Raw genomic sequence first — 27,968 nt, 5'->3', positions numbered from 1 at the left:
TGAGTATAGTCCTCGGTGCAAGGTACATCAGCACTTGTGTACAATTCTTTCCCACACAGCAGGGCAATGGATATAAGTCACCTCTAGGTGTTTCAGGCAGTGAATCTGCTTAACTGACCTAATACAGAGCAACTTTCTTCCACGTGCCAAATCCACTGCCACCTGCAGCAAGGCCAAGTTAATTCCAGACACCAGACTCAAAGCAAAACAAATAGCAGTGCTACCCTACTGGCCTCCTCTTGGTTGTTGGATTTATAAACGGGCATATGCAATGTTCACATAATACCTTGAATCCAGCATTTCAAAACATAACTGAATAGTACAGTTGTGTAAAATCTTACCATAGTGGTAGATGTCCTTATCTTCACTGCTGCAGTATTCATTACATTAGGGATCCCCTGCCAAGGGCGACCCAATGTCAGGCCAGTATAAAACAAACCCTTTAGGTTGCTTTGAGGTACGCCCCATCCATGTCACATGTCACACTTATGCTCCTCGCATAGCATAGGAAATTAAGGTGACTTCTGGACGTACAACCCTCAGAACTGAGCCCCAGTAGGAACTCCAGTCTAAGAAAAGAGAGGCAATCAGTACATCCAGGAGAGAAATGGACCAGGGGATGGATGGAGAGGGAGTGAATACTGCAACAGTGAAGAGAAGGACATTTACCATTGTAGTAAGATTTTACACAACTGTACTATGTCCTTTTCACTGTTGCAGTATTCATTAGGGACAGTACCAAAGCTCAGGAAAAAACTTGGGAGGAGGAAGGACCACAGAGTCCTCTAGAAAGCCATGAAGGGTGGCCCTAACAAAATCAGCTCTAGGTCTGGAGATTCCATCTACCTTTTAGTGCTTGGTAAATGTATGCACAGACGTCCAAGGTAGGTGCTTCAAGAATAGAATTAGTATCCGAATCCTTGAAAAAGCACCAGAAGAAGCCACATCCCTAGTAGAATAAGCCTTACCAGAACATGGAAGGCTCTTACCGTGAAAGGAATAAAAAAAGAAATAGCTTTGAGATCCAAAAATAAATAGTTTGCTTCAATACACCACATCCTAAGGACTTAGGATGAAAGGAAACAGAACTGATCAGATTTCTTAACAGTCTTAGTCTTATCCAAATAAAATCTGAGTTGTCTAGACACATCCAATGTCTGCAGCAATTCTCAATGACAGATTGCGGAGAAGGGAAAAAAGTGGGCAAATGAATACACTGATTAAGGGACATCTCATTCACCACCTTGGGCATAAAAGGATTATTAAGCAAGGGCACCCTGTCCTTATGAAAAAACAAAGGAGGGCAAGCCATAAGGGCTTGAAGCTCAGACACCAGTCTGGCAGAAGTAAGGGACCAACAAAAGTACAGTTCTCAAAGGGCAACGTTGTAAGGAAGCTGAAGCTGCAGGCTCAAAAGCAGCCTGAGTTAATTTTTCCAAAACAAAATTAAGATCCCAGGGAGGAGGAACAAGCTTCGTGGGAGGCCAAATATGAAGGGTGCCTTTAAGGAACTGTTTAGCTTCAAATCTAGAAGCTAAAGGAGGCGATAAAGGCAGACAAGCAGAGACAACAGATAAGTGGGTCTTAGAAGAATAAGCCAACCCAGCACTGAGCAATTCACACAGAGAACCAAAGGAACATCCACTGAAAGTGGATCCAGTTTACGAGAAAGACACCAAACAGAAAACTTCTTCCATTTGGATAAGTAGGACTTTCTAGTATTGGGTTTACTGCCCTCCAGCAGGACCCTAAGCATGTCCTCAGAAGAAAAGGATTTTAATTCCACATGGACACCATCACCCACAATGTCAGCTGAAAGGTGGACAGGTGGGATGGATGGGAAGATTCCTTGTCTTGTGCGAGTAGGTACACCCTGTGAGGTTAACGTGCGATGACTGCCCTTGGCTAAATGCAGAAGAGGAGGGGAACCAATGCTAAAGGGATTCACTGATAAGATTTTGGGAGCAACCTGTTGAATGCTGAACAGGACAGCTGGAAAGAGGGGAAGGTGAGGGAAAGTATTAAGAAATATCACCTTCCAAAAAAAAAAAAAAAAAAAAAAAAAAAAGGGGCATCCACCTTCCAAACCAGAGGAAACAGGAAGTTGTCTGTTCGGGGGGGGCAGGGTAAAAAGATCTGAGGAGTACCCCACTGGTAGGCTATGTTCAGAAACAGATCCCTGTAAAGCATTCATTCAAGGGATTGAGTTAAGGAATCTGCTCAGAGTGTCTGTCACAATGTTTTGACCTGAGGGAATGTAAACGTCCTGAAGAGTCACTTATACTAGATAGCAAGAGCCTAAGCTAGAAGTGCCGACTGGCAAAAAGATAAGATCTTGTCCCCCCTTTGTTTGTTTATATACCACATCGCTGTGGTGTTGTCTGTAAACACCTTGAGAGGTCCAGGGGAGAAAAGAGGATGAAAAGCCTGAAGAGCCAGCAGAGGGGCTCTCATCTCTGACACTGACGTGCTCTGTTGGAAGTGACCACACCCCCTGCACTTTTAAGAAGCCAAATGCTGCTCCCCATTCCACATCGGAGGCATCTGTAAACAGCTCCTGAGAGGGAAGAGGGGATGAAAAGGGAGCCCTGGATTTAGGGATCAGTGCTGGATACAGCAGTTAAGTTCCTTCTTGAGACAAGGTAGAAAATGAACTACAAACTCTAGGAGGATGAGCATGTTGAAGCCAAACTGGCTTCAGAAACCAATGAAATTTTCTCATGTGGACTACGGCCAGAGAGAGCAAAGGGATGGTGGATGCCATGAACCGCAGAACTCTCAAAAACTCCCAGACTGTTGGAGAAACCAGAGGAAGAAGAGTTTGAAAGAAGAAAATGAGTGTTAAGGCCTTGAGAGGAGACAGGGGTGCCAACACAGGCACAGTCTGTATCCTAGACTCCACAAAAACATGGTCCTGAGAAGGAGTCAGAAAAGACTTTTTGAAGTTTATTGTGAACCCCAGGCTTTACAGAAGAGAAATGGCAAAATGAAGATTTTGCGACAGGATCTCTGGAAGAATGCCTGGAATAGAAAGTCGTCTAAGTAAGGAAATACTTGGATCCCCTGAATCCTGCAAAAAGCAATCACAGGAGCGAGGCAAATGGTGAATATCCTTTGGGTTGTAGAAAGGCCAAAAGGGAAAGCAGAGAAATAAAAATGCAAGGAAGCGACAGAAATGTAAAAACTTCCTGAAAAAGAGATGGATCGGGATATGGAGATAAGCATCCTTGAGATCCAGAAACACTACATAAGCCTAAGTAAACAAGAGAGGGAACCAAGTCTGAAGAGACAACATTTCTGAAAGTGCTCTCCTCTCAAAATGAGAGAGGTCTAGAATTGGTCTCCAATTACCCTCTTCTCTGTTTACTAGAAACATCATGGGGTAAAACCCTCTCCTCCTTTGGGGCAAGGGCACCTCCTGAATCATACCTGGAGTCAAAAGGTCCCGAAGCATCTCTGGAAAGAAAGAGAGTTGCTCCTGAGGGGGCGGAGAAATACCCATAAAGGGGGGGGGATTTCCAAACCATGAAGTACCCCTGGCGAACAGTGGACAGGACCCAAGAACCCTGACTATTCAGTAGCCACACAGGGAGAGAGAGAGAGGTGAACAGAAAGAGGAAAGTGGCTGGTAAGAACAGGACAGTCAGGCAGCACCTAGTTTATCTGGAAAAGGAGACTTCCGAGGCACAGAAGTCTGAGTAGCCTTAGCAGGAACTGCCTGCTTGCCACCCTTTTTTACCCTTAGGAGGAGGGCAAGATTGCTTGCGAACAAAGGCTGGTTTACTGGAGTAGTTTCTCTGAAATTTAGAGCACAGCAGAAACAAACATGTTCAAGTTCTGTAAAGCCTTGCCCTTATCCTGAAGGGATTTAAACATAGCAACAGCAGCTTCACCAAACAAGTTTTTATTATCAAGAGAGGCATTCCTCAAACTAGCTTTAATATCATCTGGCAAAGTTTGAAGCCGAAGCCAAGAATACCTCCTCATCACTGACCCAAAAGCAGCAGCTCTAGCAGCATCTGCTGCATCATAACTACATCTTATGGAATGAAGAGCCACCTGGGAGAAAATCCCTAACAGGGAAAGAGCAGAAGTTTTATCTTCAGTGTCTGGAAGATCAGAAATAATCTGACAGGCTTAGGATAGCAGAGTCAACAAACACCTGGACATAAGGGTCTGACAATTAACAGCCCTAAAGGTCAAGGCAGCAGAGGTATAAACCTTCTTGCCTAGCCTTTCCACAGTCCTGCTATCTTTATTAGAGGGCACTAACTTGGGAGAAGGAAGCAACTGAGAGGGCTTGCCTGATGTTATATACACCACTGTAGTCAGCAGAGGGACACCTGTACAAAAATTTAGTCTTCAGGCACCCTTTATAGTGCATCAGGTTCCTTGGGAGCAGGGGGCCGAGAGTCTGAAGCCTTAGAAGCATTGGAAAATGCATCCAATAAGGCAGCTAAAACAGGAGGAACAGTAGAAGGTTTATGAGAATCCATCTGCAGCAACTCGTAATATATTTTATGTACTTCAGAAACCTGAGCACAATCCCATTTAAAGAACTCCATCATCCTGGAGATTGTCTTCAAAAGAAATCTCTTCAAAAGGAGTATCAGGACTGGCAGACTCCTTTTCCTCTGATCCATAGTCCAAAGGAGAGGGAATCTGAGAAGATTAAGCACAGAATGCCTCGTGAATCCATCTCCTCCTCAGAGGAATACTGTTCCCTGGGTCTTTTTAGGGGAGTAGAGGACGAAGAGGGGGCTGAAACAGAAACTCCCTGTGGAGGTTTCAGTGCCATCAAAGCACTAAACAAGCCCCAAGTAAAGGCCTGCCATTCACTCTGTGCATCCTTAGGAGCAGGAGTAAAATGATTAGTTTTTTGTTTTTTCTTCAATGGGATGTCCACCTTATAAAATGTGGAAGGCTTTGACTGAAGATGGCACTCAATAATGGTAGCAGGGACTTCTTCTCTGACTAATATTTGAGGAATACCCCAGGCCTCTAGGAGATAATCAGCCATGGTTCCCCCTGAAGGTCTGAAATGGACATCTGCAATATCTCATCAGAGATGCTTAAAGTCGTATCCCCTCCAACCTGTTCATGGCAGAGACATCCAATGATAAAGCCGGGCGAACCACCAGGCATTCACTCGCCTCAGGAGACATATCCAGTTGAGGCTGAAAAGCAGAAGATTCTGGCCTAGGCTTCATGGCCTCCATCTTCACTGATGGCTGTCCCTCAGAGCAAGAAGTTCTCTCCATCGTCTCTTTTGCAACAAGCTTACGATGCTGGTTTTCAAGACAGAGCACCAAAGAAGAGAGACAATTATGAAGGATTTTAGGTACAAAGACCTGCAGAAGGAACAGGATGTGTGATTGTACGAGATATCAAGGCAAAACAAGCACTGTCCGTGGCAGTCTTTATGGGGAATCAGTCTCCCACATTGGCATTTACACACACACACAGCAATAAAAGATAGAGAAGTAAAAAAGAATCCCAATGGGGCACTTATCTGCAACAGACTGGTGAAACAGCAAAGGAATGGGCATTCAGACCAACAATCAAGCAATGGCATTTGGACTGGCAGCAAAAAAGTTCTGAGGATGGTACTTCCGGATGTCAACTTTATGCCCTATGCTGTGCTAGCAGCATACAAGTGATGTATGACATACCTTAAAGCAACCTAAAGGGTTGTCAGGCCACCCTTGGCAGGGGTTCCCTAATGTAATAAATACTGCCACAGTGAAATGGAAGGACATCTACTGTACCACAGAACTACATACCCTGTTGATGTTATGCCATACAGAGGTGAAGTTTTAACTACAGAATCTAGATGACCTTGGTTTTATTAGAGGCCTTGGCAGTGGAACAGTTTACCTGGAGAGGAAAAGAATGAAGAGGTTATGCCTTCCCACCTCTCGAAGAGATGCTTGTCAAAAGGGTGCAGATATTTACAAGTCCCTAGTGGGCACCAAGAACTATGGAAAGTCACTTCAAGCAGGTCAAGACTGGGGGGGGGGTGTAACCCTAGCCTCCCACTGATTTATCCTGCTGCATGGGTGGGGCCTCACCTTCCACTGAGTGTATAGGCTTCATATGTAATGAGGAAGAACCTAGAGAAAGGTTATGTTGAGGTATGATCATCAATACATAAAGAGATGTAAAGACAGAAATAACAGTGATAATCTAGGGCTTGGGCACAACAGAGAGTGGTATGAAATATTAAAACAAGTGTGAATGCTACACTGATGCAGTCACGGTCAGTGAACACAGCAGTAACAGCACAGTCATGAGCAGATGCAGTCAAGAGTGAATTTTTTGCAAGCAAAAGCTTCAATACCTCCTACTTTGTATATATACACACACACACACACACACACACACACACACACACACACTAGACATATACATATATAGATAAACAAACACACACAGAAAAAATACTACAAATGGAGGAATAAACAAAGGAGGCCAGTATGCCTTTATTCAAGATCTCCGCTGAAAAACGTTTGTGCAATCTACCTGCAATAACAAGCAGAAAATAAGTCGCTACTTAACTTATAGTGGTCTAATCATGCATTTGGAATTTCACTTACCTTCTTTGTAAGCAGTGCACCAGGCCTGCCTATAACAAAGATTTGTGTATACGTGTTACACAAATGACGGAGGACAAAACACATACAAAGTTCTACTAGTCATTTTAGCCACTTATGATGCACTTGATTTATGAAAAAAGCTCAGAATGTTCCAGCAGTCTGCATGCATACATTTACACAGAGATTAGAAAAGTATAGTTGTGTACAACTACCATAAATGTAGATGTTAGCGTGTATTCACTGTTGCAATCATCACATCTGGGTTATCTGCTTGATTATCAAAGTCTTGGTTCCTTCGTCGGTTGCTGTCTCATCTTCCGTGATGTCAGGTAGTCAGGGGTATAAAGCATGCAGCCAACGCCATTACATCAGTTTTTCTTGCCCCAGATGTTAGGTGCCCCCCTTAATGGGAAGGAATTAAATAAATAAGATATATACATACATACACACACACACACACACACACACACACACACACACACACACACACACACACACACACACACACACGGTTATACCTCCAATAACAAGGCAAATACACCAAAAAGTGTTTAAGTATAGTAAAGGAGAACAGAGATGTAGCCAAAAGAAGTCAGGGGGCTGGAAGGAGGGTAACCAGGACTGCAACAGTGAATACACTCGAACATCTACATTTATGGTAAGTGTACACAAATGTACTATGTTCTTCGTGTTTCAATGTTGCAGTCAGCACATTTGGGTAGATTCCCAAAGCTAAGGATGAGAGGAGGAATTTAGATAGCATTAAGACCAGGTATAAGGCCCTGCAAGACTGCAGTGGCAAAGCCAGCTCTGGATTTAGAGAAAATTGTCAATGGTAATGCTTGGTGAATGTATGTACAGAATTCCAGGTAGCAGCTTCTAGGATGTTTCTGGTAAGATGCAGCCCTGGTTGAATGGGGTCTAATCCCCTGTGGGATAGGTTTTCCATAGTGCTTATAGCAGAAATGAATGCACTGGCCTATCCATTTAGAAATGGTTTGCTTTGAAATAGCCTTCCCCTCTGCCCCTGCAGCAAATGCCACCAGCAGTTGTTCAGATTTCCTTTGAGGTTTAGTCCTGTCCAAGTAAAATCGAAGTTGTCTGTGCACATCTAAGGAGTGCAGTATCCGTTCCCCTTTGTTCTGTGGATTAGAAAAGAAGGTTGGCAAATGAATGGACTGATTAAGAGCCACAGTGGATACCACCTTGGGCATGAAAGAGGGACTGGTCCTGAGGGACACCCTGTCCGCATGAAAGATGATGAAAGGCTCCACTGCCATGAGGGCCTGTAATTCACATACCCTTCTTGCTGAAGTGATTGCCAAAAGAAAAGCTGTTTTCCAAGAAAGGAATTTTAACTCTGCAGTTGCAGCTGGCTCAAAAGGAGGAACAGTGAGTTTTTCCAATACAAAATTAGGGTCCCAGGCTGGAGTTGGGGCTCTCCTGGGTGGTTTTAAATTTCTGGCCCCTCTGAGGAACTGCTTGAGTAGTGGGTGAGAAAAGAGGGGTGGTTCTGTGCTGTAAGAGCTGAAATGGCTGAGGTGTGAATTTTGATGGAGGAAAAGGAAAGGCCCTTGTGAAGCATATCAGTTAAGTATTGAAGAATCTGAGGTAAATTGGGCGCTGCTGTGGCCATCCCTTGAGTTTGGTTCCAGGCACAAAATCTTTTTCATTTTTCAGCATAAGATTTTCTAGTATTAGGCCTCCTTGCCTCCAAAATTACATCCAACACTTGTTTACTGAGGGATGGTAATGGAGAGATTAGGTAATTAGCCAGGCTGCCAGGTTCAGGGTTTGAAGCTGGGGGGGGGGGGGGGGTGCAGAATCTGGCTCTCGTGCTGAGACAGCAGGGTAGGAGTCTGAGGTAGGTGCCATGGGGCCAGCTGTGACACACTGCGCAAGAGGGAGCACCAGTGTTGGTGTGGTCAGTCTGGTGCAATCAGTATCATCCTTGGTTTGTTCTGTTTGATCTTTAGTAGTACTTTGGAGAGGAGAGGCAGAGGAGGAAAGGCATAAACTGATAGATTTTTCCAGCTGAAGGACAGAGCATCCACTTTCCAAGCTTGTTTGTGGGGAGTCCTTGTGTAGAATTTGTCCAATTGGTAGTTCTGGGGGGAGGCAAACAGGTCTATATCTGGGATCCCCCATTTGTTGATCAACATGTTGAAAATCTTTGGTTGCAGTTTCCACTTCTGCTTAGTCCGTCTGCCAGTGTATTTAGTTTGCCTGGCAGGAACTGAGCCTGTAGATGAACTTGGTAGCTCAAGGCTGTGTTCCACAAAGCCATGGCTAGTCTGCAGAGGGGGTAAGAATGGGTACCCCCCCCTGCTTGTTTATGTACCACATAACAATGGCGTTGTCCATCTTTACCATTAATTGTCCTGGAAGAATGTGGTCCTTGAAGACTGTCAGAGAATTCTGTACAGCTAACACTTCTTTTTGATTGATATGCGGGTGCATTTGACTTTGGTTCCATTTGCCCTGAATGCAATTCCCTGCCAGGTGAGCCCCCCATGCATAGTCTGATGCGTCTGTTAGGGTTTGGGCGGCAGGGGATAGAGTGAATGGTAACCCCTTGTTTTGGTGGCAGGCCTCTGCCCACCAAAGGAATTCTAACCGTAGGCAAGGTATGATAGGAATCATTGCTTCTAGATCCTGAGAATGTTGACACCATAGGCTTTTTAGATACCACTGTAGTTTCCTCATATGCAGTCTTGCATATGGAATTAGTAGAATGCATGAGGCCATGAACCCAAAGGCTTGCAGTATTTGCCTTGCAGATAGCAGGGTTTTTGTGGCCACTAGTTTGAAGTAAGTTGTCAAATGAATTTGTTTCTCTGGCGCGAGGAAAGCCATCTGGGAAGTTGTGTTCAAGCTTGCTCCCAGGAATATAATTTGTTGACAGGGTGATTTCTTTTCGTTTATGGTGTACTCCAGACAAGTTAACACCTTTTGTACAAATGCCAGATGATTCAAAGTATGTCCTGGCTTTCTGCCTGAATTAGGCAATCGTCCAGGTATGGGTATATTTTAATATTTCTTTGTCTGCAAAATGCAATGACTGGAGCTAGGCACTTTGTGAATAATCTGGGCGCAGTAGATAAGTCAAAGGGTAGTGCAGAGAACTGATAGTGCATGCAGCCTGCTTTGAAGTGTAGGTATTTTCTGCAAGATTCCCTGATTGGGATGTGCAGGTAGGCTTCCTTTAAATCTAGTGTTGCCAATCAGACATCTTTGCCTATCATGGGAAGCAACTGATGAAGATTCAGCATCTTGACTTTTGGAATCAAAAAGGTGTTTAGGATAGACAGGTCCAGGATATGACGCCATGAGTTGTCTTTTCTGGGTAACAGGAAAAGTCTTGAGTAGAAACCTTGTCCCTTTTCCTCTTCTGGTACAGTCTGAATAGCCTTTAATCTTAAGACAGAGAGTACTTGCTTTTGAGCCTCTGCCCACTGATTTGGGGGTAGATCTGGCCAACCGTTTGGGGTTGGTAACGTGTGGAAGTGAAATCTGTATCCTTGGGAAACTGTTTAAAACTCATTTGTCCTGGGTAATGAGTTCCCAGTTTTTGGCCTGCAGACTGATCTTTCCCCCTAAAGGAGCAGCCAGTTGAGAAGTGCTTTGAAGTTTTAAAGTGAAGTTACTGAGACAGCTTACCATGGGGGGGGGGGGGGGGAGTCTTACTAGTCCCTGATTTGGAAGTGGGAGCCAACCACTGCTTAGTCCTGTGTGTACCCTGGGACTGAAGCCTGGGTGCTCTGCTGGTTCTGGGTTTGAACTAAGAGAGCCTGGAAGAGGCAGGAAAGGACCAATTTTTTGAGGGCCAATGTCTACTAAATCTAGGAGGCTGCACTTGTAAGAAATCTTTAACAGTTTGCATAGATTTAGCTTCTTCCTCCATCTTTTTAAGAACTTATTCTGCTTTGTCGCCAAACAGGCGGTCCTGACTTAAGGGAGCATCCAACAATTTAGTTTTAACATGATGTGGCAAAGATTGCTCCTTAAGCCATGTATGCCTTCTAAGTACAGACCTGGTGACAGCAGCCCTGCAAGATGCCTCTAGTGAATCAAAACTACATTGCAAAGTATGTTTTCCAACCTGTTCAGCAGAATGCATTAAATCCTGTAAATCCTTATTTTCAGCACAATCAGGAATCAACATCATTTCCTTTTTAAGCAATCTAATAATATGCTGCTGCTACTTTAACATATGAAACTGGCAATTTAAGGCCCTGATGGCCACGGTTGCAGAGGTGTATACCTTCTTGCCCCATCTATCCAGGGCCCTGGAATCTCTATCAGAGGGGGAATGATTTTTGGCAGTAGTAGCCTTAATGCCCTTGGATCCCTGTGAAATGGTCTCAGGATCCCGAGTAAAATTTTTAAAAAGAACTTGTGAGAATCAGGAACCCTGTAATATCTATCAGGTTTTCTGGGAGCAAGCGGTAAAGAGTCAGGGGTCAAGCTAGATTCCGAAAAGGCATCATCCACAATGTCCAGCACAGGAGGGATAGCTAAAGGTCTGTGTTGGGGCAGGAGTAAGAAATCTCTAAGCCTCTTTTTAGAATCGGAGTAATCCTGGTTTTCCCAGTGGAAATGCTCCCTTAGAGAGTGTGCAAGGTTTCACCAAAAAAGAAATCCTCAGGGGGAGAAGCAGTGGGAATACAGTCCTCTGCATCAGAATCCTCATAGGTAGATAAGTGTAAATCCTGGTCATCAGAGGAGACAGGAATTTCAGAATCTTGGTCAGAAGTATAAGCAAATTCAGTCCTAGGTCTCTTAGAGGGGGAAGGCTGGCTTCCCCTGATTAAAGTAATAAGGTCTTCAGCCATTCTTATTTGTTTTTTAGGCATAGAGGCCTGACCATGCGATCTGGGCGTCTGTTTCCTAGGCATGGTTCGAGTTTTAGGCCTAGAAGAAGAAGATGGCTTTGGTTTAATATGCATGTCAGTAGGCCTGAATACACCCTCAGAAGCTGGGGCCTGCACAGCGGCTCCGGACCCATCCAAGGTAGAGACATCTGCAGGTTCCACAGTTGAAGCATCTCGTGGCATACCGGACTTCGAATGGGTCTCAGTAGAGGCCTGCGAATCTGAAGTAGCGGGTATCAGGGACTGCGAAAGCGCCTCACTGAGTACCAGCGAACTGGTAACTAGCTTAGAAGCATCGTCGGCAGCCTTGGACCTAGGCGGCCTCGGTAGTCGGTGGCTTACCAAGACATATCTGGATAATTGAACAGAGTACCAAAATATTTAGAAGTGAAAATGTACCGACGACGAACATTTCACGGTTTAAATAAGGCACAAAACAAACAGCGAGGTATGTCGTGGTTAGGGCCAAGGCAAGGAATACAGTATGAATGAAAATCTTTGAGGTATTTGCTTTCCACAAGAAAGACAATTATTGACTTTTACTGACATCGGATTAGAGCAAGAAAAAAAGTTTCCCCAATGGGGTACTTAGCTTTGGTTGAAGACTTCGGTTCTGAAACTTGAAAACCAAAATTTCCGGAGTCGGCTGACTGGCACTTGCGAAATGCTTCTGCTTTAGGCACCGCACGGCAAGAAAGACTGATGTAATGGGGTTGGCTGCATGCTTTATACCCCAGACTACCTGACGTCACGGAAGATGAGACAGCAACCGACGCAGGGCCCAAGACTAAATCAGGCCGAGTGAGGTCTACTTCAAGCAGATAACCCAAATGTGATGACTGCAACAGTGAAACATGAAGAACATCTGCAAGCATACGTACACACAGCTTGGAAACTACACACCCTACTTTTACAGCAACAGGATACTGACTAAGGTATTGGGCGAAATTTCCCCTCATCTTTAACAAAATAGGGGGGAGGTTCTTGTGCACTGTACATGTTGAAGAGAAAAAAGTTTGCTATGGGTGAAAGAACTGACAAAACTAGGCTGGAGATCAGAGAATGGGCGTTTAGCACAATCAGATGTTTGACAACAAACTTGCTTTGATGACTGTCAGCATCACTAGTACAACAATATGAAAAATGGAGAAATAAAGTACAGTTGGATTCACTGTTGCAGTCATCACCTGTGGGTTATTCCTGCTGTGGTAGCCCTCAGCCGGCCCGAATACCAGAGTCAATGTTTTTCTGCGCTGGCTGCAGTCGCCTGTAGTCTGACGTCAGGTCGTCAGTGTTATAAAGCAAGGCAGCCAACTTTATGACATCAGGAAATAAGGTAAAGTGGTCCTGCAACAGTGAATACACTCGAACATCTACATTTATGGTAAGTGTACACAACTGTACTATGTTCTTTGTGTTTCACTGCTGCAGTCATCACCTGTGGGAGGATTCCCAAAGCTGATGAGAGGGGTGGAAGGATAGGTTACAGCCCTAGGCATGGGTCAACAAGCCCTGCAAAACTGCAGAGGCAAACCCTGCCCTAGACTTGCAAAAAAAAGAGGTAGGTGGTAATGCTTTGTAAAGGTGTGGACAGAGGCCCAGGTGGCAGCTTCCAAGATGTCCCTGGTGGGGACTCCTCTGAGGGAGGCTGTGGAAGTGGAAGCTGCCCAAGTAGAATGGGTACAAATAGACTGGGGGGGGGTTCCCATGTAGTCTATAGCAGAAATGGATACAGTGCGATATCCATTTGGAAATTTTTTTTTGGAAATGGGCTTCCCCTCTGCCCCTGGGGCAAAGATGACAAGCAGCTGGTCTGATTTTCTGAAGGGTTTAGTACAATCCAGATAGTATCTGAGCTGTTTGTGCACATCTAGCGAGTGCATAATTCTTTCCCCCTTGTTTTTAGGGTTGGGAATGAAGGTGGGTAGGTGTATGGCCTGGTTGAGAGTCACATCAGATACCACCTTGGGCATAAAGGAGGGATTAGTCCTCAGGGAGACGCTGTCTGCATTGAAAATTGATGAAGGGTTCAACAGCCATGAGTGCATGAAGTTCTGAAACCCTTCTGGCTGAGGTGATAGCTAGTAGGAAGGCAGCCTTCCAAGAGAGGCATTTCAATTCTGTTGAAGCAGCAGGTTCAAAAGGAGGTAAGGTTAGTTTTTCTAAAACATAATTCACGTCCCAGGCTGGCGTGGGAGGCCTTCTGGGAGGTATGACATTAGAAGCCTCTCTTAGGAATTGTTTAAGCAAAGGACGAAAGAAGAGGGGTAGGTCTGAATCTTAATGGGCTGAAATGGCTGAGGCATGGATTTTAATAGAAGAGAAGGAAAGGCCACTTTTGAGCGACTCGGCTAGGTAATCCAAGATAAGAGGGATGAAAGGATGTGAGGTACTGGCCCCTCTGAACTGGCTCCAGGAGCAGAATCTTTTCCATTTCCCTGCGTAAGATTTTCTGGTGCTGGGCGTTCTGGCGTCTGTGATAATGTCTAAGACCTGTTTGCTTAACAGGGACTCCTTGTTAGCTTTTAAGGTATAAGCCATGCTGAAAGATTGAGAGTCTGCAAGTCTGGGTGCAGAATCTCGCTCCTCACCTGGGTCAAGAGGTCTGAGATCAGGGGAAGCTGCTTGAGGCTGCAAGGTCAGGTTGTGCAGTAAGGGGTACCAATGTTGTCTGGTCCAGTCTGGAGCAATGAGGATGGCCTTTGGTCTCTCCTCCCTTATTTTGATCAGTATCTTGGGAATAAGAGGTAGAGGAGGGAACGCATACACACAGAGGGATTTCCAGGGGAAGGTCAAGGCATCCACCTTCCACACTAGGAAGTGGTACACCCTGGTACAGAATTTTTGCAGCTGGTGGTTGAGGTGTGAAGCAAAGAGATCCACCTCCGGAGTCCCCCACTCCTGAGTGATTTGCAGAAAGATTTCCCTGTGGAGCTGCCATTCGTGGGGGTCCAGTAAGTTTCTGCTTAGGTGGTCTGCCAGGGTGTTGTTGAACCCTGGTAGGTATTGGACAATTAGGTGTTTGTTGATATACCACATTACTGTGGTGTTGTCTGTTTTTAAAAGGATGACCCCTGGCCTGAGATGTGGTTTGAAGGATGTCAGAGCCTTTTGTAATGCCATAATTTCTTTCTGATTGATGTGTAAGTGAAGGTGCTAGGCATCCCAAAGACCTTGGGTGCACCTGCCAGCTAGGCAAGTGCCCCAAGCAATGTCTGAGGCATCGGTGGTGATGGTTTGGCCGGAAGGGCGGAGGATGAAAGGAAGACCCTTGTTCTTGGCACAGGCCTCTGCCCACCAGAGAAACTTGGCCCTTATACATATACATGGGATCAGAGGGAGAGAGGTCTCTAGAGACTGAGTGTGCTGGCACCAAAGGTTCTTTAGATACCACTGAAGTTTCCTCATGTGAAGACTGGCCAGAGGAATTAGAAGGATGCAAGATGACATCTATCGCAGGGCTTGCAAGAACTTCCTCACATGAAGTGACTTCTAGAAGCCAGCTGGGTAAAGTAGAGAGGCAGGAAGCTCTGCTTTTCTGAGGATGGGAAGGCCACTTGGGATGTTCTGTCTAGCAGAGCTCCTGAGAAAATGATCTTCCTGGTGGCAGTTTGCTTTGATTTCTTCTCGTTGCTGGTGAGCCCTAGGGAAGTTAGTAGGGATATGACAAAGAGAAGTTCCTGGAGCAGCTTTTCTTTGCACTCTGCCTGAATGAGGCAGTCGTCCAGGTAAGGGTAAATCTGAATATTTCTCTGTCTGCAAAATGCTATGGCCGGTACTAAGCATTTGGTGAATACTCTGGGTGCAGCAGATAAGCCAAAGGGAAGCACAGAGAATTGAAAGTGTTATGATCCTGCTCTGAAGTGCAGGAATTTCCTGCAGGATTCTCTTATGGGGATGTGGAGGTCGGCATCTTTTAGGTCTAGGGTCACTATCCAGGCATTTACATTAGCATAGGCAGCAGTTGCTGCAAAGTTAGCATTTTGAATCTGGGGACCACCAGGGAGGTGTTCAGAATGGAAAGATCCAGGATGGGGCGCCAAGTGCCCTCTTTTCTGGGAACAAGGAATAGTCTGGAAAAAAAGCCTTCGCCTGTTTGACCTGAGGGGATAGGTTCTACTGCTCCCTGGGATATCAGAGTTTGGATCGGTTTCAATGCCTCTGCACACTGATTTGAAGGTGTCTGGGTACCCTCTTGGAATTGGGAGTTCGCTGAAAGAGAATTTGTATCCCTGAAAATTTATCTTTAAGACCCATTGGTTCTTTGTTACAGAAAGCCAGTTTTCTTTGAAAAGGGAGAGTCTTCCTCCTAGTTTTTGGTGAGTGAAGGGAGGGCGGGGGGGGGGTCATTGTGAGCTTTTATCATAGAAGGGTGGCTTAGAACTCCCTGCCTTTGGGGCAGAAGTGGTCCACTGTTTGCTTCTCTGCTGGCCCTGGGATAGGGGTCTGGATGGTCTGTCTCTGCTGGGCTTATTTTGGCCTTATGTGCAGGAAGGATCAGTGGTTAGAGGGAAAGTTCCTGCTGAACCTGGGAAGTTGAACTGAAAGAAATCTCTGTTTGCATAGATTTTGCTTTGTCTTCCATCTTTTTAAGCACCTCTTCTGCTTTTACTCCAAACAAGTGCTCCAGGTGTGCATCAATAAGTTTTGACTAGACATGATTAGGGTGAGGTTGTTTCTTCAGCCATGCATGTCTTCTAATAACAGATCCTGTCACTGCTCCCCTGCTAGTGGCTTCTAGGGCATCATATCCTCAGTGTAATGAGTGTTTTGATACTTGACAAGCAGAGTGCAGTAAATCTGCTAACTCTTTTGAATTAGCACAGTCAGGAAAGGTAGAAATATTTTGCTTTAATAGTTCCAAAGTGTGTTGCTGATATTTTAACATATGGATCTGACAAGTGACTGCTCTGATAGCTAAGGTTGCAGAGGTATATACTGGTTTACCCCATTTGTCCAGAGCTCTGGTGTCCTTGTTAGAAGGAATAGGATTTTTGGCAGAATTAGTCTTACCTCCTTTAGGTCCCCGTGTAATGACCTCTGGGTTTGCAGCAGGATTTCTGTACAGGTATTTGTGGGAATCTAGTACTCTGTAATACTGGTCAGGTTTACTGGGAGCAGGTGGGAGGGTGTCAGGGGCTAAGCGGGATTCATGGAAAACATCATCCACCACTTCTAAAATAGGGGGGGATGGCCAAGGGTCTGTGCTGGGGCAGTCCAGAAACTAAGTCTTTTCTTAGACTGGGGGAAGTCCTGAGATTCCCACTGGAAATGTTCCCTGAGGGTGTGAAGGATTTCCCCAAAGGAAAGGTCCTCTGGAGGGGAGGCAGAAGGGATGGACTCCTCTGCATCTGAATCCTCATAAGCAGTCAGAGACCGCTGTTCCTCTTCAAAATCTGAATAGTCAGATTCCTCACAATCCTGTTCTGGCATAATTTCTGGAGAAGGATGCCTTTTCCATTTAGAAGTTGTGGCCTGACTACCCCGGATAAGGGAGAGGAGATCCCCCGCCATTTTAAGCATTTGTGCTTGGGATGGTGGAGCAGGAGCAAGAAGGTGGCTAGAAGCAGATTTTCTAGGAGTGGCTTGACTTCTAGGCCTGAGAGAATCCGTCGGTCTGAGAGAGATAGTAGTCGGATGAGAAGACATCATTTTTGTCTAGATTTGGTAGTGCGAAAGGCTTCCTCGGAAGCCTGTGTCGTGGCTCCAGACCCAACTGAGGCAGAGACAGCCAAAGGCTCGGAAGATGAGGAAGATTTCTGCAGCATACCGGACTCCGAAAGGGTCTCAGTAGAGGCCTGCATAGATATCGAACTGGGCATCAGGGGCTGCAGAAGCACGTCATTGAATTCCAGAGAACTGACTACCTGCTTAGCGGTAGCGTCATCGGAAGCCTTAGCCTTGTGTGGTCTGTTTTTATCTTTATCTCTATGTTTTTTGTGAATGTTCACGGATTGTTGGCTAACGGATGCCATTTCGGAATGTGAAGACAGAACACGAAAATAACGGTCTACAGTAAGAGCTCTATGGCAAATGGATCTCACATTAAAGAGGGCACAGAACCACCAACGGGGGATGTTGTGGTCTGGGCCTAAACAAGTTTCGCAATAAGAAAGTGTCGGTGTGGGATCTACTTTCCACAGGCGAGACAATTGTTAACATTTTCGGACATCAGTTAGTACAAGAAAAAAGGGCCCCCAACGGGGTACCGAGCTTTACACGTTTTCAGCTGAAATTCAAAATCTGGTAGCAACCGATCGGCACTCGTGCGAACTGCATCTGCTACATGCTCCACGGCAAGAATTACTGATGTAATGATGTCGGCTGCCTTGCTTTATAGCATTGAGCACTGACGACCTGACGTCAGACTACAGGCGACTGCAACAGACGCAGAAAAACATAGACTCTGGTATTCGAGCCGGGCGAGGACTACCACAGCAGGATAACCCACAGGTGATGACTGCAACAGTGAAAAACAAAGAACATCAGTATTGCCCCCATATCAGAGGCAGCGTGACTTCAAAGTTAGTGTATTTAATACAGGTGTGAAGGCATAACCAAACACGTCCTGAGGAGGGGTGCAGAAGGAGTCAAGACCCATGAAAAACATCTGCTTGTTGATTAATCATAAACACCATTACTCTGCTACTGTTTCCCCACTGATAAGCTGCAAGGTGTTTCCTTCTGTGAGGGTAGTTAATCACAGTGTTCACACACTCCCCATTAGTGCTTCACAAACTCAATAACTAAAGCAGTATCCATGGTGAAAGACTAGCACACTTACATTTGGTGCAGAATGCTGTGGGTTCTATTCCCCCACCAGGGGAGATAAACTGCTGACTCTGCAGTGCAACATAAGGAGTGTGCACCACTTCCAAGTGAGTCATCCTTCAGATGAGAAGTTAAACCAAAGCCCACCTGCACAGTTGGTCGTAGATCACGCGGATGTAAAAGATACCATGATACCCATCAAAAACAGTAAAGGAAGTTTCCCCAATACCTTTGCCAAGCTTCTCCTAGCAGGATAAATATCACCTCGGGTCTCCCCCTGAAAAGAAGCTACTAGCCTAGTCGGACTGACCTAGTCAACAAACAATAAATAAATAAAAATAAAAAATCTGACTCAAATGCCTGCTCTAAACTGCCACACTACTCAGTTAAACAAGTATTCAAATAAAACAGCACCAAGTATATTTTTAAATATATAACAGTTTATGTGTTGTCGTGAATCACCCCCCCCCCCAAAGGAAAAGCTGGATTTCATTCAGTGCAATCACTAAACAGACACCTCACCTTAACTTAATGAAGGTACACTGTTTTTTGTCACCTACCTTTCGCTCTAGATGCCTCTCAAGTCTGGCGAGTGCTTCTGTTTCTCCACCAGGCCAAACCGCTGATGGCAAGCCTTCAGTTTCAAATCCTGCAATACAAGGAGAGATTATACATAACTTGCAAATCAATACCATGCAGTGCAAAGACCTTAAGTAGCATTGCTAACTAAGGATTTTTATTATATATTTATTTATTTTTTAAAACACTTGCTTTTCTCATTCGTCTCATGTAATACTTTTAGAAAGTTACACAACAATCAATGAATACAGACATCTGCCCATATGTCTGCATGAGTGGTGTCTGTAGGTGGGCATGTGTTACTGTGTGTCTGTGAGTATGTAGGTGCTCTTCGTGTGGTATACAGTATGTCAGATCTCTGTGTGTGCAAAGTGAGCTGTACTAAGTCCTTTTAAGGGCAAAAGGACTTATCTATTCATTTTTCAATAAAAAGTTTTGATTACTAAACAATAAAAGTGCTTGAGTGTAAGTTGTAAGACAGCTTGTCTACAGCGCATGGTTCTTTATACTTTAGGATTCTCAGCCAACAGCTTTGTTGCTCACAAGTACCAATTTTCCCTGTGGTCTACAGACAGACACACAGACAGACACCCCCCCCAATATAGACGTGTTATTGTTTTAACAAAATACAGTTTCTGACTCGGTGAGGCTGTTTTCTAAAATGCTGATTTGATCTTGATGAAATGTTTTTTTTTGAAGGGGCTGTGTCCCTCAAACCTCTCATCAGTGTTGATTGCTCCATTAACACAGCAAAAGTAGCCGATGTGCTTAATTAAATGGTTGTTAAAGGGGTCCTCTGTTAATCTAATATATTTCACATGCATTTATATATATATATATATATATATATATATATATATATATATATATATATATGTATGTATATATGGGTTCCCTTCATATGAACGAAACCTAGAAGACTGGGACCAGATGTCCGTCACTGTAGAACATTGAAACCCCAGAGCCGCAAAATTTAAAATCCCGACATTACAGGATTGTGTTTAGCGCTTCTGGTGTTCCGATGCCCATAAGTATGTATGTGTAAGTGTCTGTTTGAGGGGTAGTTGTGTAAGTGTGTGTTGTCAGTGTGGTGTGTGTTTGTGATGGAATGTAATGTGTGAGTGTGTGTGCCTTGTGTGTCTGTGCGATGTTGGAGTTATGAGTGTGAAATTTATATTCAGACATTATGGGACTGTGATCTAGCAGTGCTGGTATTGCGATGCAAATACGTATGAATGTGCAAGTGTGTGTTTGAGGGGTAGTGGTGTGTGTAAGTGTGTGCTGTGTGTGTAGTGTGTGTGTTTGCTTGGGAATGTAATGTGTGGGTGAGTGTGTGCCTTGTGTGTCTGTGCGATCTCGGAGTTTGAATAATAAAGAAGGGGGGGTGTGGGGGGAGCAGGGGTGCTTGCCCCCCCTGCCTACACGGTTTGTAGTATTGTGTGTTAGGTACTTTGGGGTTGTTGTGTGTGTATGTGTGGGTTTGTGATGTTTGTGTTGGTGTTTCGTGGTTTTGGGTTTCGCTGTTGTGAATGTTCATTGTTGTGGGGTTTTGTTGCTGTGGTCTCATTGTTCTGGGTTTCGGTGAAGTGGGCTGTCGTAATGAAGTAGATATATATATATATATATATATATATATATATATATATATATATATATATATATATATATATATATATATACATATATATATGTATATATAAAATTACATATATACATATACACACATACAAGCACGCACACACATACATACAAGTATAAATTAAAAAACTGGTAAAAAACAGAATCAACTTACGGCCTGGCTACATGCTAGTTAATTAAGGCTTTCTGAATCACATTAAGAGTAAGTACCTGTAACGATGACTGTTCCTATAAAGATGCTAACAGCTGCTTTTTTGGCATCACCTCTGTGATCAAAGAAAGTGGAAGAAATAATTCAAACAGTAACGTATTTCAATTCCGAGGTCGCCAACTGCCATACCTCACCATGTACAAAACAAACGAAAAGAGTAGATTGCTGCCGTGGGTTATACATACTACTACTAACAAATATTACCAGCATCTGGTGTCCTACTACTTGTTGCAGTGTGATCATACAGTTGCCCTTTGCTGTCACAAACCCCACATCCACACACCCTGCCCCCAAACACATGCACACATATCCAACTCATAAACATGCACACACACCCTCACACCCCCAACCCGCACTCACATATCCAACTCTCACACACCCTCACACTGACACAGCTTGTGTGCCCAAACCCCCAAGCATGCACACCCACCCAACTTACACTAACACACCCACCCAACTCACAACGCACAAACCCAGACGTGCACACACCCAACTCACACACCCACACGTGCACACACCCACCCAACTTACAACGCACAAACCCACGTGTACACACCCACCCAATTCACAACGCACAAACCCACACGTGCACACACCCACCCAACTCACAACGCACAAACCCACATGTGTACACACCCACCTAATTCACAATGCACAAACCTACACCATGCATACACACACCCACACCGTGCACACACCCACCCAACTCACTTGCACAAACCCACACATGCACATACCACCCACCCAACTCACATGCACAAACCCACACATGAACACATACACCCAATTCGCACGTGCACACATACACCCAACTCACACGCACAAACCCACACGTGCACACAGACCCCCAAACCTATACGCACACCCCACACACCCAAACCTAAAAAACAATACCCACCCAACCCCCCCGCCCCCACACACACACACCACCCAGAAACGAGTGTGGTTGCAGTTTTCTGCTATCTCATCTGCCATTAAAAAGAAAGTGAAATAAATAATGCCCATAGCAATGCATTTCAATTCATAACTGCCATTCATAGCCACAAGCCCTGCCTTGATTACTGCAATTAAAGAACAAAAAAATTGCTTACGCGTAGGTCAATGCATTTTGTACTTTACTGTGTGGACTCAAAATTGCTCCTCAAGTTATACATTAGGTTCACCTATCCATATGTACATATATATATATATATATATATATATATATATATATATATATATATATATATATAAAAACACAAACACATATACATACATGTATATACATATATATATATATATATATATATATATATATATATATATATATATATATATATATACACATACATATATGTACATATACATATATACACACACACACACACACACACACACACACACACACACACACGTATACAAGTAAACTATACATTTTTTTTCTAATACACTACTGTATTAAATTGGTCTCAATAAAAAAGCCAAGAGAAGTTATATAAAATGTTCCTATTTACAGGACTGAAAGTTATTAGCCTTATATCATTATGTAACTGACCTCAAAGTGTGATTATCAAAAGTGTAAATAAAAAGGGAAGTTGTATAAAATGTTACTATTTACAGGAATTAAAGTTATTAGCCTTATGTCATTATGTAACTGACCTCAAAGCGTGATTATCAAAAGTGTAAATAAACTACAACCAAATTTATCGGCAAGAGAAACAAATACATGAAATACAATTTCCATGCTATGAAATTTAGCTGCATGAAGCACAAAAAACAACAGGATGTGATAAATGGAAAACAAATTTACAGATACCTAGTACTGACAGTGCTAATAGAACTGCTGAATACTACATTCTCCAAAGTAACTAAAGAGAACTATGGTGCCCCATAGCACTTCAATCATCTATAGCTAAAATCATGGAAAAATGGATCCATAAACAACTACTTAACCACCTTCTCCATAACAACCTACTTGCTAACTGTCAGCATGGATTCAGACCCTCCCACAGCACCACCACTGCTTTACTCTCCTTTACAAACTCCATCAACTGTAACCGCAACAATAATAATCTATCATCTTCAGTCTTCATTGACCTTATCTAAAGCTTTCGACATGGTTAATCATAAACTTCTTCTGCACTTACTAAAATCTCTCTCACTTGATCCTCCTTCCTTAACTTGGTTTACATCTTACCTAGAAAACCGTCAGCAGGCAGTACTCTGGAAAAATTCACTATCTAATCTCCTTCCTATCTCTTTAGGTGTACCTCAAGACTTTTTCCTAGGCCCCCTTTTATTTTCGATCTTTATTAATGACCTGCAATCAGCTATCCCAAACACTACCTGCATACAATATGCAGATGATTCTACTATAATCTGCACAGCTACCTCTCAAACTGAACTCCAGTCTCTTACCCAAAAAGCTTTAATCACTGTAGAGCAATGGTTCTCACACCACTGCCTACTCCTTAACCCCAAGAAAACCAAACTGTTACTCTTCTCACCTACCCGTAAGTCCACCCCACTAAATTTCACTCTCACTCCTGACTCAACCACAAAATTATTAGGAATAACTATTGACAATAATCTCAACTTTGACTCTCACATCAACACAATAAAATTAGTTAATAAAAAAATAGGATCCCTATACAAAATCAAACCCTTCCTTACACCTGTGGCAAGGACCAGCATAGCCAGATCTCACCTAATCTCTACTCTTCTCTATGCTTCCCCCATATACACTAATCTCTCCAAAAACAACCTCAAGAAACTAGCAACATCTTACTACAATATTGCTCGATTTGCTACAGGATCCCCTTTTAGAACACATCACTGCCTGAATCTAAGACAACTAGGTTGGCTTGAACTTCCCAACCAGCTCGTACTTCAACAGCTCTTAATAGCTCACAAGATCCTATACCAACCTACTAAAACACCAACACTCTCTAACCTCATTTCACCATACAATAACCTGAAACATCTACGTTCTTCAAACAAACTACTGATTAATACTACTAAACCCAGTAACTCTGCAGGTGACTGCCTCTTTTCCAACTCTGTTGGAAAAATATGGAACAAACTCCCCTCTGAGATCTCATCTTTGACCTCTCTCCCACGTTTTAAAAGACAACTCAAAATGTATCTCAATAAACACTGGCTTTGCTCCTGCACTAACCCAGATTAACTTTCCTTTTTCCTCTCTCTCTTTTCTTCTTCCATAATTTTTTTTTCTCTTCTCCCTATTTCCTTGATAGCTTTCCCTTTTCATAACATCTATGTAGATATATGTTTTCTCATATGACTATTGTAATCCACAAAAAAAAAAAAAAAAAAAAAAAAAAAACAAAAGAAAAATTTTATTACACTTTTTGGTTTTTGCTCCTATCATAATACCTGTAATAACTTGTATTATCTACTTCTGTTTATAAATTATAACCTTGTATTGCCTATCTCTGTTTAAACTTGTAATAACCAATGGAGCTTTTCTCCCCGGGCCGCTACTGAAAACGGACATATATCCAGCTAGACTAGCCCGGTCAACAAATGTAAAATAAATAAATAAACTAACTCCAAGTAACTCAAGAGAACTAACTAACCCTGATGCACTAAAGGGGAAGGTGTTATAAACAAATGCTTTTCTAACAACATTAGGCTAATCACACAAAGATTAGCATGTTCAAAAGAAGAACCTTTACTTGCGCTTTCATTGTGAAAAGAAATGCCTGCAAAATTTGTCACTGTATCAGGTACTGTACCCAGTTATGTAAACCTATGCTGCCACATACCTCCTGCCCACAGTTAAACTGGAACAAGGAGTGCATTTAGACTGATACAGCACAATGCCTTAGCTTTATCCAGGATATCTTTAAATAAACGCTTGGTCTGGGACAGCTCTAAAGTATGACTTTCTCCTTAAGAAAATGAACTAGTGAGGCTTGTAAGTGAATGACTATGAATTAGAATACTGTATGTTGAAATCAAGCAAAGATGTGCTTCCAAATGTTCATATCCTCTCACCTGTTTTAATCAATCACAAAACAGGTTTTACTCTTGAAAACTATATACATGTCAAATACATCTGCGTGCAAACAGCCATGCACACAAGCAGAGATAAAGACCATTAAATCAGTATAACATTAACTCTTGTACAAATTGTCCATACTTAAATACTTAGAAAGGACCTAAGCAGTACTAATTAGTATCTTTTTTGCTTAGCGGACCAAATGCTTTTTGGACCTCTTTCACTCTGTCATGCTGAGTTTAGAAAACGGGTAAATGTATACAGTGTAGTAGCATGGGAAAATGAATTTTCTTACCAAGTTCCTCCAATGATGGCACTCCATATTTCTCACTGTGGTCATCCAACACAGGTGTAACACATTTCCCCATAAAAGATGGTGTGACGGTCTCTACAGGCTTCTCTGGTGGTTCCATGTGGCTGATAAGAGTCTGAAATCGCTTGTATGTCAAAGGTGCATGTCCTCCATTCAGCTCAATGATACTACAACAAAAACAGTTATTTTAAAATTCTGTATTTATTTACTTCAAAGACTTAAAGAAACTTCTCCCTTTTCTGTCTCCACTACAAGCAAAAAGTGAATACGCAACCTAGATGAAGCATCCCATTTCTTTACCAGTAAAACAGATGGTTACTGATCACAATTACTTTGTCAGTATGGTTAAACTGGGTCCAGTGCGAATTCCGGGCCGACAAGCAGTGCTTGCTGAATGACATCACTTAAGACAGAGGTCTCTTAAAAACATAGCATCCAAGAGAAATACACTCTCAAAAGAAGCCCCTTTTCTGAAGCCACCCTAAATTAAACCTTTCTACACACTGCTTAGCAAAGGCTCTACGTAACTCTAGATAACCTATGTGTTGATATTATGCCTGGGCTGTGCTGTGTAACGTCTGTTGTAGAGGGTTCAAAAACAATGTGGTATCAATGCAAAGTTAGCAACATGGTCAAAGTAATCACCCTTGGTGCATGCAACTGGGAGAGGGAGCTGGGCTACATGGTGCTGTGTTTTAAGTACATTTCTGCAAGCTGATTAACTAGGCTCCTCACAGCAACACCTGTGCTCAATAAAAGAGCCAGGCAACAGTAGGAATAGTGGAGTCTGCTTCTGCAGTTTTTCACCCAGCAACTGACTCTGCATGCAGCGCTCAGTCAAAAGAATACTGGGTGTTAGACCACTGCTTGTTGCATTTAACTCTCCTCAAAGTGAGGGGCTTTAAACATTAGCCATCTGAAAGAGCTGCAATGTGTTCTCTGGGGGCTGAGGACAGTCTGCTCAGCCATTTATTATTGTGTGGAGTCTTGAGAACTGCAAAGCAAAAAAAACTGTTTCCTCATGGCTGGGCTACAAATGACCCGTCTGTTTTATGTTCCTGGTGGTGCTACAGTGTTATAATTATTCATTAATCCTTGCTAGGCAGGATGACAGAAATTACTCTCAAGTTTGCTGCCGGGCTGAGATGATGATATGACTATAAAAACTTACAAGCTGTGGGGATAGGTGGTGGGTATCACAAGTATTTGTCTCCCACTGGCAGCTTAGCACTTGACTTTGAAAATGATGCAAGTGTTCAAAGTCAACAGTTTAACACATCAAATTAATTTTAATCACATCAATCATGTGGCTTGGCTTTATAGATGAGGTTTCTATTTTAATTGACCTTATAAACTACAACATCAAGAACCTTATTTGACTTGACCCACAACAGTTTGACTTTGTGAAAGGTAGAGCCTGTCTTTTTTACCTGGTAAATTTCTTTTAAAGGGTTATGGTGGCCACAGACGGTGACAACGTGGTTTATTATGCTGCATCTTGACCGGGCCAAGGTCTCCGACACCATTCCCCACACTGGCATCATACAGAAGCTAACTGCCTTAAAAATGGATAGCAGGGAGGCTGAAAGACAGAGCACACACTGTGCAAGTTGCTTGTGCTTCATCAGAAAGCATAAAAGTGACCAAAGGTGTCCTTTGGAGCGCAGTGCTGGGACCACTCCTTTTTGGCATTAACTTCTCAGATTACTACCCAGAGGTGTTGGCTGTCTGAGTAGCTAAGTATGCAAATGTCTGCAAACTGGGGAACTGCCCCAAGTAAACTCTTGGGGTACTACAAATGGGCTCAAATTAAAGGATAAAAAGTACAGTACTGTTATTTTTGGTAGATAAGCCTACCACTCATCATACTGTATATACAGCAAACCATTACAAAATGAAAATGCACTCAGGAACTTGGACTGATGGAAAAGTCCTCTCTTTTTACAATCCGGTGACAATGGTTGCCAGGAAATCATTTTATTTAGCACAGATAATTGCCAGAAGAATATCATCAAGGTCTAAAGAGGTAATTATTCCCTAATATTCAGCACTGATCTGACCAATTATCAAGAACAATGCCTCCTTTAGGATATATTTCACTAAACATATCAAACAACTGCAAAGACCCCCAAGCTACCAAAAGAAGCTGGAAGTTCTATCCATTTATTAGTGTTTTACAGACATTTAAAGGGAGAGCTTGGTTTCACTTATTGCTCCATTAGAGATTTGGTTGTCCTGGGCTTCCTGAAGCACAAGTCCATTACCAATCTTAATATTAGAACTATCCAAACCACAAGGTAAAAATATTACACAAACCATTCAGTACAAACTGCAAGAAAACCCAGCCAAGGTAGAGTTTTCACTATGTGATACCTTAAACCTCCTGCAATGGAGGCCCATGGGACATATGCAAATAACCGTTAATAACTTCAATTGTTTCAGCTAAACAGCTTCTGAATGCCCATGAGTTTTTACGTTTATGGAAACAAGTTTACACTATGGCCATTTTTGGGGCCAGGCCTACTAAATATCAGACCCATAGGACAAATTCTGTCACACTAACATAAATTAATGGTCTCATATCTGTTGTATGAAGCTACCCAAACAAAAGCTAAGCTAAAAGCCTATATGATAAATGTGCTTGCATTGGGACAAAACTGCATTCAAGCACGCATGCTCAGCACCAGACCATGTAAAATTTGAACAAGTTTATGAAACAGTTCAAGTCGATAAAGAATGCAGACCTGCTTCTCTTGCAGCAAAATGCCTTCCTAATGGCTCTGGACACGAGGGATACATACCTTCCAATCACTGTCAAAGTCCCACAATGATTTTGTTATGTTTTATGGTGGAAAATTCTCATTACTATCACATATTTTGGTCTTTCTATAGTGTCCAGAACATTTACAAACTGATTAGTCTCTCAGTATCTACTCACCTGAGACAACAGAGTACATTGTTTTCCATTATCTGGATGTCTGCT

The 27,968-nt window shown here is 43.1% G+C and overlaps 1 protein-coding gene across 2 annotated transcripts in view; it reads right to left on the bottom strand.

Annotated features, from left to right (window-relative positions):
* Positions 1–27,968, bottom strand: part of LOC122806316 (cryptochrome-1-like) — a 401,673-nt gene that overhangs the window by 263,272 nt on the left and 110,433 nt on the right. For both annotated transcript variants that reach the window (XM_044076633.1, XM_044076634.1), the window contains 2 exons: positions 24,968–25,152; positions 18,802–18,890 (listed from right to left, as the gene is read on the bottom strand). In XM_044076633.1, the coding sequence (XP_043932568.1) occupies positions 18,802–18,890; positions 24,968–25,152 (274 nt within the window). The remainder of the gene's footprint in view (positions 1–18,801; positions 18,891–24,967; positions 25,153–27,968) is intronic.

Source organism: Protopterus annectens, chromosome 7.part0 (assembly GCF_019279795.1).
Source record: "Protopterus annectens isolate FY-2018-M chromosome 7.part0, PAN1.0, whole genome shotgun sequence".
Classification (NCBI taxonomy): Eukaryota; Metazoa; Chordata; order Ceratodontiformes; family Protopteridae; genus Protopterus; species Protopterus annectens.
This window is presented reverse-complemented; position numbering and strand designations above follow the sequence as displayed.